The 15,434-nt window shown below is 35.3% G+C and overlaps 1 protein-coding gene across 1 annotated transcript in view; it reads right to left on the bottom strand.

Annotated features, from left to right (window-relative positions):
• Positions 1-216: 216 nt before the first annotated feature.
• Positions 217-15,434, bottom strand: part of specc1lb (sperm antigen with calponin homology and coiled-coil domains 1-like b) — a 30,116-nt gene continuing 14,898 nt past the window's right edge. The window contains exons 11-17 of the mRNA XM_059525430.1: positions 12,905-12,983; positions 12,524-12,613; positions 11,423-11,588; positions 10,206-10,308; positions 2,289-2,405; positions 2,024-2,083; positions 217-746 (exon numbers count right to left, since the gene is read on the bottom strand). Coding sequence (XP_059381413.1) covers positions 657-746; positions 2,024-2,083; positions 2,289-2,405; positions 10,206-10,308; positions 11,423-11,588; positions 12,524-12,613; positions 12,905-12,983 — 705 coding nt within the window. The 3' untranslated portion in view covers positions 217-656. The remainder of the gene's footprint in view (positions 747-2,023; positions 2,084-2,288; positions 2,406-10,205; positions 10,309-11,422; positions 11,589-12,523; positions 12,614-12,904; positions 12,984-15,434) is intronic.

Genomic DNA, 15,434 nt, shown 5'->3' with positions numbered 1-15,434 from the left:
ACAAACCCATTCTGACGGCACCCATTTACTGCAGAAGATCTACTGGTGAGTGATTTAATGCAAAATTTCTCTAAATCTTTTCTGATGAAGAAACAAACTCATCTACATCTTGGATGGCCTGAGGATGAGTAAATTGCCAGCAAACTTGTATTTTAGGGAGAAATATTCCTTTAAGGAGCCCTGTCTTTTTTGTTAGAAAAAAGTTTTTTTTGTCAGATTTAAACTTATTTGGGCATTTTTGTGGGCGAAGCCTGTTGTGGCATCACTCTTTGGAATAAATACTGATAATCTAAGACCAATACTGGCATGCATAGGGCATCCTTATGACAAAACTATAAAACAAGGCAACATTCAAAGGCAATCGTATTCAGAATTTCACATTTGTGTTGCTCGGTGGGCACAATACACTTTAATTAGTGTTGCAATGTTCTTAAAGGAAGTTGCTGGCTCACGATCCCACCGACTTCCCACTTCTCTTCAAAAGCACTGCAGTTCGGAGAAGCTTAGTAGGATCTGGCCTGTTTCAGCAGCTATACAGGATTCTGGGAACAGACTGGAGGAAACCGTAAGGATTCGCAGCTAAGGCATCTGGGAAATTTGTAGCATCTTGACCGCAGCAAGGAAAGTGAACCGACTGCAGACGTTCAAGAAGATCCTCAGGTCTCGAAATACTTATAGATGGCCGTCACGTAGGTCATGACACACTGCCAGTCAGGTCTTTCTGTGTGCACCATTTCACCAATGTCCTGTCAGACAGAGACAATGAGTCAGATGTGGGAAGGCAAGAGGAATTGGTCAGAAAAAAGGATGTTTGTGTCAACCTACGTGACGTTGTGTGCTATGTTACACAACTATCTTGCCACAGCTTTTGAGCAAACAAAAAAAACTGTTATAGCAAAACTAGAAGTCATGGTTTTACTGCAATCAGCTTTACGAAGGCATTACATTAAATACTGCTGCCTCTTTTCAAAATAGGGAACATATTTTATCCACCAAAACTGCTAAATAATGTGATATTACTATGCTATCTATTTAAGTATTTGGTTCATTCTTTGTACAGTATGTGTTGCCCTTTTTACCACATGACATGATTTTTTAACATTGCAACATGATGAAACAACAAAGGCTTATCTTAGATGAATAGTAATAGAACGCAGCATGACCGAATGGAAGAAGTTTCTAAAAAAAAAAAAGCATAAGAATAAAAACATGCAGTTTAACAACACACCTAAAATGTTTAATTAGCTGTATAAAACAGGATATGACAAGATAACCCTTGAAAGATCACAAATTAGGAGGAGCACTGATGATTCATAGTTGAATGTTTCTCAATTTGAGATGTTTTTTCAGGAATGTGAAGTCACAGCTAGTTGCGTTAATGTTTTACAGCTGCAAAATTAGGAAATTATCTACTAATGTTTAGAAGATTTATTCAACCGATATCAATAAAGAGATTGTACAACATACTGAGATATCATATATGTTTAACAGAATTTCATTAGGAAAGAAAAAAAGGCATGGATACAACATGCATCCTCTGACAGGAAAGTTATTAAAACAGATTTTAAAAAAAAAAGTTCAGCAAGTCTGCATTTATTTGATTAAAATACAGTAAAAACAGTAATTTTGTGAAATATTATAATTTAAACAATATGTTTTCTATTTGAATATATTTTTCTTTATAAAATGTATCGGTGCTATGGCAAAGCAGAATTTGTGTCACATGATTTGATCCTTCAGAAATTATTCTAATATGCTGATTTTCAACTCAAGAAACATTTATTTTTATCAATAGTTGCTTCATATTTTAATTGAAACCGTTATGCATTTTTTTCCAGAATTCTTCGATGAAAAAAAACCTCAACCGAACTGTATTTATTATTTTTTGTGACATTATAAATGTCTCCACCGTCACCTTTGATTTATTTAATGCATCCTTGCCTGAATGAAAGTGTTCATTTTAAATTGAGTTCTGAAATACGACGTATATATTACTAAGCTGCGATATTCATATTAAACTCACCAGTGTGGATTTAATTCCCACACTTTCTGCTGCCTGGAAGGCCAAAGTGAAATTTCGCCTCTGCAAAACACAAGCAAGAAGAAATGATGTCAATAAATAAATGGAATTATTGGGAAGTATATGCAAGTCTTCTCTAAAATGTTTTATTGTGCCAACTGATATATACTAACTGATCAGTGAATTCAGATAAACTGGGCCAAATTTAAATTGTCCAATTTACCTGAAATCACCCTGTTTGTGCCTTTTGTGTGTTGAGGGTACAGACCTTGTCCTGGTTGTTGAGTTCGTGGTAGGGGATATGTGCCGGCAGATAGGTGTGAAGTATGGCACAGAAAGCCAGCCCATCGTTCCAGCTGCTGCTGAAGTTGGTGATGTCAATGTTCTGTGTGTGTGTTTGTGTGGAGGAGGAGAAAAAAAGATCAATAATTACAATTTCAGTAGATGAACAGAGGGAATTGGGTGGGTGATTCAGCGGGGCTGATGAAACAGTGAATCTTTCCGTGCCCCTGTGACATTATGGTTGTAGTTAAGAGCCACAGCTGTAAATCTTGACAGAACTAATGTCTTTTTTTCAGTGTTTACACAAACGTTGGAAACATTGCTTTTCATTTACGCATCTTATTTGGAGATACTTAAAGTGAATGTTGACCAAAAACCTCATCTTGCTACATATTTTACATTACACGCAAGCATTACGTTGTTTGCTTAGTAAATATTTTGCCTATTTAGTGCTTTCAGCCACAGATCATTTTACAGACATGATACAATATTTAGCAAAATTCTGCTCATAATCAGTACTGAAAGTGTGGAAAATGTCAGATTCTGCGTAGACTTGCATACAATAAAATTTGGCCATGAAACAGTTTGTAAGTAAAAGGGCAAAAATAACATATGTTTACTATAAGCTCTCCATTGCCTAGAATTTGATGGATGAGATGTATTCAGACATCCTCACCTCATGCTGAAGTGTTTGTTCAGCAGTCTTGCTTATCTGTAGTATCAGCATACTTCACACATTTGCTTTAACCCATACACAGAAGTAGCCATCTGACTCAATGTGGGCCATTTATGGTTTTGTTGTGACCAGGAAAGAGGTTTTGCGTTCATTAATGCCGACGAATGCCCTCCACCTCAGATCTACAGCTCTCACGTCTCATTTGCACATATACACTACCATTCAAAAGTGTTTAGTCAGTATGATTTTTTTAAAAACGAATTAATACTTTTATTTATCAAGGATGAATTAAAATCAATAGTAAATACTTTATATTGTTACAAAAAGATATTTCAATTAAATGCTGTTCTTCAAAAGAATCCTGGAAAAAAAAATATCATGGATTCCACAAACAAAACAATTCAGCTGACAAATAAGTATTCTTGTAGTTTCATGCAATTAACATGAACCACTGATTTCACATGGGCTACTTTAACGATAACGATAACGTAAACATGCAAAGTGACAGTGTAAATTGGCAGAGCTTTGTGGCAACCCACAGAGAGTGAAGTGAAAGAAAGTGATGAGCTCATCAGAGTGGGCCACAGAAGCAGGGGATGGAGAGACAGCAACAGACCCAGGTCTGTGGAGCACCAAAGTGGTCTCACACTGATAATGATGCCCTGATTTTCATCAAAAGATCTGTGCTAGAACACTGACCACTGACTATGCACTGTGGTAGTGCTTTTCGTAGTAAATGTCCCCAAAAAGCATCCGTGTTATTTAGCCCCACTTTAACATGTATGAATGTTATTGTAATTATGTCACAAAATCTCAACCCAAGTGGCAAATGTTTTGAAAAAGAAAAAAAAACAATTATTAATCAGATTAATATTTGTTTAAAAGCGACTGTTGATAATATATTTTGGTTTATCTATCTTTACTTTTAAAGTGTCTTTGCTGAATCTCATGTAAAAATAAAAAAATAAATACTGGACTTTTGTGCTTTCTATTCATTAAGTATTTTGAAAAAATATATAAATATGTATATAAAATCACAGTGTCCACTAAAATAAGCAGCAGCAAACCTTTTTCAACATAATAATATAAGAAGAAATATTTATTGAGAACTGAATAAGCATATAAGAATGATTTCTAAAGGATTATGTGACACTGAAGACTGGAGTAGTGGCTTTTGAAAAATAATATTTTTTATTATAATAAATATTTCACAATATTGCTATTTTATTGTATTTTTATGAAATAAACGCAGCCTTGGTGAGCATGAGAAACTTACTGATACCAAACAAATTCATAAATTCAATTTTATTATTATATAACAATTTAATTCAAATTAAGGACAAAATGACAGTGAAAATAAAATGTTAAGATAAATTATAAAATTTAAAAGGTCAATTTAGTTTTTACTTCAACTGTAAATTCTTTAAATAGCATTCACTGTCATTTCATTCTTCACCAGCCAGTTTAGTCCACAACCCTCCCATACAATTCAGAGCAAAAACTACAGCCATGTTGACTGCAGCCAAACAAGCATCAGCACAACAGAAACGTGTGAAGACAGGGTTACGAAGACATCGAGACGTGCTCCCAGTGTCCTCTCTCGTTTGTGCGCCTGTGTTCAAAGCGAGAGGGTAATGAAAAGAGGTCTTGTGTGCAAAAAAAACAGGAAGGCCCAGGGGAGAGAGCATTAAGCTAATCACATTGAAAACTGAGAAACAGACGCCTGCTCGCTGCAAAAAGTGCACTCCAAGTAAAGCCAGGCCACTTGTAATGAACACATTAGAGATACATTGAAAAATAGCTTTTATCCACTAGTGTTTATTGGGTTTTATCCACTGGTGACAAGTTTAATTCAACGTGATTTTATAAAAATGAATTAAAATAATAACTTAAAAAATCTCAACAATAAAACAAGGAATTTATAAACTTTTAAAATTATTTACAATTTTTTAAATGAATTTAAAACAGTTTAAAATAGAAAATGATTATACATAAAATACAGTGCAATCAGTTTGGACGTAGCTCAGTGCTCATTTAATAAATGCACAGCTAAAAGAGATGAGTTTTGAGTCTGGATTTAAATCTGATCTCTTCTGGAAGCTGGTTCCAACTGTAGGCAGCATAATAGCCAAAAGTGGACTCCCCTTGTTTTGTGTGAACCCTTGGCATTTCTAACTGACTCGATCCTAATGATCTGAGTGCTCTGTTAGGTTTGTGTTCAGTGAGCATATCTGCAATGTATTTAGGTCCTAGGACTGATTTATAAATGAGTAAAAGTACTTTAAAATCAATCCTAAATGTAACTTGAAGCCAGTGTAAGGACCTGAGGACTGGTGTGATATGCTCAGATTTTCTGGTTCTGTTCAGAATTCTGTCAGTTCTGTTCTGGATGAGCTGCAGCTGTCTAATGGTCTTCTTGTGAAGGCCTGTGAGGAGACCATTACAATAGTCCACCCTGCTGGTGATAAAGGCATGAACAAGTTTCTTCCAAGTCTTGACTGGAAACAAAACATCTAATTCTTGCAATGTTTTTGAGGTGATAGTATGCTGATTTAGTTACTACTTTGATATGACTACTGAAGAAACTAAGGTCTGTCTCCAGAATCAAACAAAGATTCTTGACTTGATTTTTAGTTGTTAGACCCCAAGAGTCAAGGTATGCATTCACCTTGAGAACTTCATCTTTGTTTCCAAATCTTTGTTGCCATGACTTAAATTTTCTCCTTGTTTAACTGAAGAAAGTTCTGGCACATCCAACTGTTATGAATTGGCAGAGGGAGTCAATGGGGCTGTAGTCATTTGGAGATAGGGTTAGTTAAATCTGGGTGTTATCTGCATAACTGTGATTGGCAATTTGGTTCTTTTTCATTATTTGACTTAGTGAGAGCATATACAGGCTAAATAAGAGCGGTGCAAGAATTGAGCCTTGTGGGACTCCATGTCATGGACGCCTACTTAGACTTATGTTCTCCTATACGCACATAATAACCTAGTAAGACCTGAACCATTTGAGTACTATCCCAGAAAACCTGACCCAGATTTCTAGTCTCTCTCGAAGTATGTTATGATCGACAGTGTCAAACACAGCACTAAGATCTAGTAGTACCAGCACTGATATTTTGCCAGAATCAGAGGGAATATCATTTATTAACTTAATGAGCACTGTCTCTGTGCTGTGATGCGGTCAGAAACCAGATGGAAAATTGTCCAGATATACATCTAAGTAAAAGTAGTTGTTCAGCTGATTAAAAACTACCTTTTCAATAATATTGTCTGTAAAAGGAAGATTTGATGTTGGTCTATAGTTCTCCAATATGGTGTTATCAAGATTACTCTTTTTCAGAAGGAGCTTAACAACTGCAGTTTTCAGGGAGTTTGGAAAAGTCCCAGAAAGAAGTGAGGCATTCACCACTTCTAAGAGATCTGCTTCTACAACCCGAATTCCGGAAAAGTTGGGACGTTTTTTAAATTTTAATAAAATGAAAACTAAAGGAATTTCAAATCACATGAGCCAATATTTTATTCACAATAGAACATAGATAACATAGCAAATGTTTAAACTGAGAAATTTTACACTTTTATCCACTTAATTAGCTCATTTAAAATTTAATGCCTGCTACAGGTCTCAAAAAAGTTGGCACGGGGGCAACAAATGGCTAAAAAAGTAAGCAGTTTTGAAAAGATTCAGCTGAGAGAACATCTAGTGATTAATTAAGTTAATTGATATCAGGTCTGTAACATGATTAGCTATAAAAGCTTTGTCTTAGAGAAGCAGAGTCTCTCAGAAGTAAAGATGGGCAGAGGCTCTCCAATCTGTGAAAGACTGCGTAAAAAAATTGTGGAAAACTTTAAAAACAATGTTCCTCAACGTCAAATTGCAAAGGCTTTGCAAATCTCATCATCTACAGTGCATAACATCATCAAAGGATTCAGAGAAACTGGAGAAATCTCTGTGCGTAAGGGACAAGGCCGGAGACCTTTATTGGATGCCCGTGGTCTTCGGGCTCTCAGACGACACTGCATCACTCATCGGCATGATTGTGTCAATGACATTACTAAATGGGCCCAGGAATACTTTCAGAAACCACTGTCGGTAAACACAATCCGCCGTGCCATCAGCAGATGTCAACTAAAGCTCTATCATGCAAAAAGGAAGCCATATGTGAACATGGTCCAGAAGCGCCGTCGTGTCCTGTGGGCCAAGGCTCATTTAAAATGGACTATTTCAAAGTGGAATAGTGTTTTATGGTCAGACGAGTCCAAATTTGACATTCTTGTTGGAAATCACGGACGCCGTGTCCTCCGGGCTAAAGAGGAGGGAGACCTTCCGGCATGTTATCAGCGTTCAGTTCAAAAGCCAGCATCTCTGATGGTATGGGGGTGCATAAGTGCATACGGTATGGGCGGCTTGCATGTTTTGGAAGGCTCTGTGAATGCTGAAAGGTATATAAAGGTTTTAGAGCAACATATGCTTCCCTCCAAACAACGTCTATTTCAGGGAAGGCCTTGTTTATTTCAGCCGGACAATGCAAAACCACATACTGCAGCTATAACAACAGCATGGCTTCGTCATAGAAGAGTCCGGGTGCTAACCTGGCCTGCCTGCAGTCCAGATCTTTCACCTATAGAGAACATTTGGCGCATCATTAAACGAAAAATACGTCAAAGACGACCACGAACTCTTCAGCAGCTGGAAATCTATATAAGGCAAGAATGGGACCAAATTCCAACAGCAAAACTCGAGCAACTCATAGCCTCAATGCCCAGACGTCTTCAAACTGTTTTGAAAAGAAAAGGAGATGCTACACCATGGTAAACATGCCCCGTCCCAACTATTTTGAGACCTGTAGCAGAAATCAAAATTGAAATGAGCTCATTTTGTGCATAAAATTGTAAACTTTCTCAGTTTAAACATTTGCTATGTTATCTATGTTCTATTGTGAATAAAATATTGGCTCATGTGATTTGAAAGTCTTTTAGTTTTCATTTTATTAAAATTTAAAAAACGTCCCAACTTTTCCGGAATTCGGGTTGTAAACAGTTCAGCACACTTTTGAAAGCTCACTTGCTTCAAAAACAGACGTAACTTCTTTTTGAGTTTGCCGTCAAATCTGTCTGATCTTTGTATAACTTGAGGATGTGCTAATAGCTTTTCTGATATTACTGATGATCTCAGAAAAGAAGGAAGCAAACTCATTGCATTTGCTGTCGGAGAGCATTTCACTGGGAATCTGACATTGGGGGTTTGTTAGTCTCTCAACAGTAGCAAAAAGCTTGCAAGTGTTGTTTAAGTGAGGTCTAACTGTGGCTAGTTCCACATTGAAAGCATGAAGGCTGTCTTCATAGATGTTATACTGAATTTAAAATGTCATCTTCCACCACATCTGCTCAGCTTTTCTCCATTGTCTTTTCATTCTCTGTACTGCTGTTGATTTTCTTCAAGGTGATTTTTGTCTGCCAGTCTTCTTGCTGACTTTCACGGGAACACTATCATCAATAACATTCTTAACTTTTGAGTTAAAGGAATTTCAGAATCTATGAAATGAAAAAGGAAAACACAACTATAAAAATCACAAACATCCCAAATCTGTGCACACAAGGGTTCTATGCTCTGATTGGCTCAGATGTTTTATGTTTGTGACATGGGGCAGGAGAAATGTAGCACACTTCCTGGCTTGAGGGAAACCATGGTAACATCATGGTCCAAAACCCTCTCTGAATGGTAAACATTTTATATGCTTGACGGCATAAGAGTAATTGCGATAGAAGACGATTCTGTACATTATGCACGGTCACGTTCCATTTAAAAAGCAAACGCACTCAAACAAGAATACCTAAACGCTGAGAACCATGAAATTCTGAATGTACAAATTTTAAGCTACACAGAAATAAATGAAATAATGTTTCTATTGTTTGACAAATTAGGTGGAGAACACATAAAATTCAAAATCTAATTTAAACCTGGAAATAAACAGGTTTTGAAAATTGTAAAATAGGACAGAAGGTCAGAATGAATAATAATAAAAAAGGATTTTTACATTTTCTTACACTGTATACAATACAATAAAATGAATTAATTATATATATATATATATATATATATATATATATATATATATATATATATATATATATATATATATATATATATATATATATATATATATATATATATATATATATATATATATATGGTATATATATATATATGGTATATATTATTATTATTTTTTATATTATTATTTTTTTTTAAATACATCTAATCTCAATAAGGCTGCATTAGTGAAGTGTAGTGACATTCAGCCAAGTATGGTGACCCATACTCAGAATTTGTGCTCTGCATTCAACCCATCCGAAATGCACACACACAGAGCAGTGAACACACACACACTGTGAGCACACACCCGGAGCAGTGGGCAGCCATTTATGCTGCGGCGCCCGGGGAGCAGTTGGGGGTTCGATGCCTTGCTCAAGGGCACCTAAGTCGTGGTATTGAAGGTGGAGAGAGAACTGTACATGCACTCCCCCCACCCACAATTCCTGCCGGCCCGGGACTCGAACTCACAACCTTTCGATTGGGAGTCCGACTCTCTAACCATTAGGCCACGACTTCCCCACAAACAGTAATATTTTGAAATGTTACAATTTAATTACTACTATTCTGTTGTAATATATTTTAAAAAATTATTTAGCCTGTGACGGTAAAGCTGAATTTTTAGAAGTTCTTACTCCAGTATTCAGTGTCACATGATCTTTCAGAAATCATTCTACTAATCAGATATGGAGATCATGAAAAATTACTTATTATCATCAATGTTGCAAACAGATGTGCTGCTTAATATTATTGTTGAAATTGTGATACATCTTTTCAGGATTAGTTGAAGAACATAAAAGTAGTTACTTGTGTATGCATGTGAGTTTTTATTTACATTTTATGATTTTTATTTAAAGATTAAAAAATGTGAAGTTTGAAGTAATCTGTTTTACTACTTCACAGGCCAATAGATTATTAATAGGGGTGCATATATAACTTAATATTTTTAACAATAATGAATATTATGGAAAATATTATAAATGCAGATTTTTTTATAATATGACCACTTAAAAAAGCTACAATTGGCTGATACCAGCATGGTAATCAATATTTATTGCACATGACTATTGATCACAAGTGACTGAAATAAAGATATATATATATATATATATATATATATAAAGGATTTGTACCTGATAACCCTCAGTCTTCTTCTGGCACCACCTGAGCAGAGCATTCCTCTTGGATCCTCCATATTCCCTGGCTAATGCAGACAGAGGGTCCTTCCGTTCCTCTCTGGAGAGACATCAATCACCGAACAACACAATTCCTTTATATTGGATTCAACTTTAATAGCAAAAACCATTCTTCATTTTTTGAGTGGAAATTCTACCAAGATTCATTGACATGATAGATGCACCAGCTTTAAGATCTTTCTGACACTGCCACTGTAACAGTTTATAAATTGATCATTGATTCTGTATTGTAAAAATAGATCATCCTACACAGAAAAGTATGGAAGAAGATTAGGGACAAGCAATAAAGAAAAAAATTATACCATCTTGAGATTAAAGTTGTTACATTTTGAGGAAAAAAATTCAAGAAAAAAAGTTTCAATAAAATGTTGAGAATAAACCCATTAAATTTTGAGAAAAAAATGTCTAAATACATGTTGAGATCTGCAGATGCTGTATGACACTCTCCAACCAGATGAAATGAACCTGACACAGGTATTCACTGCATTTTAATTTGACTTTTTTTCTCGAAATAGAACCAGTTTTATCTTGAAATATAATTACTTTTTCTCATAATTTAAATTTTTTTATTTAGAATTTAATGACTTTTAATCTTGAGATGGTTTTATTTTTTATTATTACTTGGCCCTAATCCTCTTCGGTTGAAAAGTCAACTCACTCCACTGTAGAGTATAATTAGTAATGCTCGTTAAAAAAAGACATTATAATAAGAAAAATTATTTTAAAAAATTATTTATATATTAAATCCAGTTTCAATAACCCAGCATGTGAGTAATACCAGCTACTATCAGAAGTTGGTTCTAGCTGGATTTTTCCAGCAAGGAAGTCAATGCTACGACCAGAAGGAAATGTACTGATAATCAAGGAAAGTGCAGAATGATTCGTCTTCCTCCAATGGCCTGTTCAAAAGCCACACTGGACCCACGGTCAGTTTTCAGGACAGGCAAATGAGTGACATTCATTATCAAAACACTGAACTGTCGACACCGCAGCAAACAGACGGAGACAGAGATAGAGTGTGAAACATAGAGACATCAGGCAAACCTGACAGAGAGAAAGATTCTTCCGGAAAGTCAACAAAAGAAGAGCCAGAGCAGAGATGAACATATAAGAGACGGAGGCAAATAGATAAACAAGGAAGGGCCGCCCCTTACCGTAAACGTCCTCGTGTGGTGGGCGTGACCGAGGCGGTCGGGGAGGAGGAGTTGGATGACAAAGAAAGCTGAGGAGAAGACGAGCCTAGCGCAATGATTGACGATGGCGTTGATGTGTCTGTTACCGACAAGTCTCTCTTTAACTCTTCACTGCTTCTGCGAGAAACTGACAAGCAGAGGATGCATGGACGTTACAAAATCTGTGTGCTGTCAAAGGAATAGTTCCCCCAAAAATGAACATCTGCTGAAAATGTATTTACCCTTAGGCCATCCAGTTTGTTTTTTCATTAGAAGAGATTTGGATAAATTTAGCATTACATCACTTTCTCACCACTGGATTCTCTGCAGTGAATGGGTGCCGTCAGAATGAGAGTCAGAAAAGCTGATAAAAAAAACACAATAACCCATAAGCTTTGACTCAACATCCTGTGAAATAAAAAGCTGCATGTTTGTAAGAAACTCATCCAGGTAATTTAACTTTAAACCATCACTTCTCGCCAAAATATGAGTCTTCTATACATGATAATGCTTCCTCCAGTTTAAAAGTAATCTGGTCTGAATCAAGAGAGAAATATACACAGATCAAGCACAGTTTGCAAAAAGTCCAAAACAATTCTGAACAAAAGTGTCGGTGGATTGTGAGGTGGGAGGACAACAGGAGATGGACTTTTTAACTACAGAAAGCATTATTATGAATTATGGACAGGTGGACGGTTTAGCGTTTAAGCACCTTGATGGATTTGTTTCTTACAAACTTGCAGCTTTCCGTTTCACAAGACATGAAAGTGGTGGAGTGGTGTGGTTTACTTGTGGATTATTGTGATGTTTTTCTCAGCTGTTTGAACTTTCATTCTCACGGCACCCATTCACTGCAGTCTATCCACTGGAGATCGAGTGATGTAATGCTAAATTTCTCCAAATCTGTTCTGATGAAGAAACAAACTCATCTGCATCTTACCTGGCCTGAGGGTAAAATGTTCATTTTTGTCTAAACCATTCCTTTGATGTCACAACACACAAAGGTTATTTTGAATAACTCTATAGATGAGATTTTGACTATAGCTGGTGCAGAACAAGTACTCTAAACAGGTCTAAACATACCTGATAAAGACTTAGTCGAGTCTATGTTTGTCCCCCTCTGGAGGCTGCAGCTGGGGCGCGTTACAGGTGAGGTCCGGAGGTGGTGGTCCGCTATTGAATTACATAAAAACACACATACAATCATGACAAAAAATAACAGGCTTTATGTGGCATGACTAAGCTTGTGCTCTTCTAAAATAAATATCCTGTTTCCTTCTCAAGGCCCAGCACAAAATCTCAGTGGTCATTAACTGCAAATGTTAAGCCTGAGGGAAACGGTACAGCATGATTACACATGACCTTTAACTCTGACTTCACCTCTGGATAACTAGATCAAACCGGTGTGAGGGAAGACCAAAAGACCAAGGAGTTAGATTTCAAGTGTGACTAATGTCAGCCCACCTGGTATGCTCAGGTCTGTGTAGCTCGGTCTCTTGTCCAGCATTGATGACAAGGGTTTTGCTGAGCTGATGGTGTGCCTCTGTAATATACAGAAAAAAACATACAGGTGGTCAAAACAGGGCTGGGCAATACAGCTAAAATTAATAACACTTTTTCTATATATTTAGCCTTTTTTTACATTGTAATTTTTTTTTTTTATTGAATTAATTAAGAGGTGACCTTCATTTCAACCAAACCATTTTTGGCAAGCAGATAAAAAATAATCATAAAACAATCTTGGGATGTAAAAAAAAAAAAAAAGAAAAAAAAAAAAGAAATACTGTCAATAAATGAAGAATGAATTATATTGAATAATTTTCATTATTATGCACCAATATTGTTTTAGCTTTATTTATATACTACTATATTATTAATAGCTTTTATATTTTCAGTTTTTATTTTTATTTTAGTTTTGGTGTTTGTTGTATTTTGTAAGTTAAAATACTAGACAGGGACTTTTTTTTCCAGAAAAACATTTGTAAATGACGATGCAAGCAATTTTAAAAATTTTCCATTTGAAAGCAACTCTCTAAAATAGACAGTTTGAACTGGTTCAAAGAAAAGAATCAAACTTGATGCAAAAACAGTTTTTGTTACTTTTTCCAATTTTAAAACAGACTCAGATTTCACGAGGCAAGTAAAGATTGCGAGACTAGTCTTATGACAGTGTGCTGTGCACTGTTGATGTGTTTAAAGCACTCTTTTGTTTTTCATAGCCTAAACGGATAGGCACTACTGTCCTGGCTTTGAAAAACTGTTGGTAATTACCATTTCTAAAAAAAATTCAAGGCTCTCTCATGCCCAATAACACAAATAAAATTATGCTTAAGCAAGAACATATTAGCTGTCTGCAAGAAGTTACAGCAATACATTCAGTGCCAGTCAATGTTAAAATTGGATGCTCAAATGTGAACCACCTCCTGAACATGCAGCATGATTTTATGACCACAGCACATCATGTTCTGAACATCCAGCAACAATAAACTCAAATACACCACAAACATACTAAAAGATCTCTGTGCCTTGCATAAGTATCATACTCAAAGTACGTCAAATTTTATTTTCTTTCCGTACAAAAACATCCTGTTTTGGCACGTTTTGAGAACACTTGCATGACCTATTCAAAAACAGCAACACGGCAAAGGACATCCGTGGAGGACAGAGGGAGCGAACAAGAAGGAAAGCCACGCACAGCAAGTCTGGAGATCTCATCTGACAGACAGGGGTGTTAGGTCAGAAAGAATGCAGACATCTGCTAGAGTGATCAGAGACCCATTTAGCAAATTCAGTTTTTACTTTTATGCTGCGTTTTTACAACGGCTTTAAATGTATATTCAGTTATACTTATGACAAATAAACTACCAAAAGTTATTACAAAAGTTTTGTCAGTATAATTAGTATGATTTTTTTCTAAAGAAATTAATACTTTTATTCAGCAAGGATGTATAAGACTGATCCAATGCATCTTTAAAGACAATTGAAATAATAATAATAAAAAATAAAAAAAATTCTTACTTTCTATTAAAATAAAAATCTAGAAAAAAGTATTGCGGTTCTCACAAAAATATTAAAGAGCACAACTGTTTTCAACATTGCTAATAAGACGAAATGCTAATTTGGCAGCAAATCCGAATGATTTCTGAATGATCATGTGACACTGAAGACTGGAGTTATGGCTGCTTGAAAATAATGAATAATAAATTAACTACATTTTAAGATATATTAAAATAGAAACAGGTTATTTTGAATGGTCATAAAATTTCACAATATTACTGTTTTTATTACATGCAGCTTTGGTGAGTATGAGAAATTTTCAAAAACAGGATAAAACCTTACTGACCTACACATTTGAATGGTATGGTCATGATTTTAAGTACTTTGTTTTTGCAATGATGTCAAACTTATTAATTATGACTATATAATTAACATATATGAAACATTTGGGGTTAGAATAGGCCACAACTATATTGCGATTTACATTGCTACCGTAATAATATATTACGATAGTGCTCTTTATTTTACAGTCCTGTTCCTCATGTACATACTATGTACTTATTATAGTAATAACAATAACTATGTAATAACTAGGTACTAACTCTGAACCTACCCCTAAACCTAACCCTACCCCATGTAGTTACCTTGTATTACCAGAACTTTCTTAGATAAAAACACTGTAAGTACAGTATAAGTACATGTAAGTACACATACTGTAAAATAAAGTGCAACCATTATTACTCATGACCTACTTATGACCTGGCATATATAAGGTTGTTTATATACATTCACCTATTCATTATATCAGTAACACTTAACGTAACAATAAGATTCATTAGTTAACATTAGTTAACTACTTTAGTTTATATGAACTAAGAATTAACAATACAAAACAGAATGTATTAATCTTAGTTCATATTAATTTGAACATTTACTAATGCATTATTCAAATCTAAAGTTGTGTTTGTTAACATTACATAATGCACTATGAACTAAC

This window comes from Carassius carassius, chromosome 36, assembly GCF_963082965.1.
Source record: "Carassius carassius chromosome 36, fCarCar2.1, whole genome shotgun sequence".
Taxonomy (NCBI): Eukaryota; Metazoa; Chordata; class Actinopteri; order Cypriniformes; family Cyprinidae; genus Carassius; species Carassius carassius.
The sequence above is the reverse complement of the archived record's forward strand: the minus strand, read 5'-3'. Positions and strand labels throughout refer to the sequence as shown.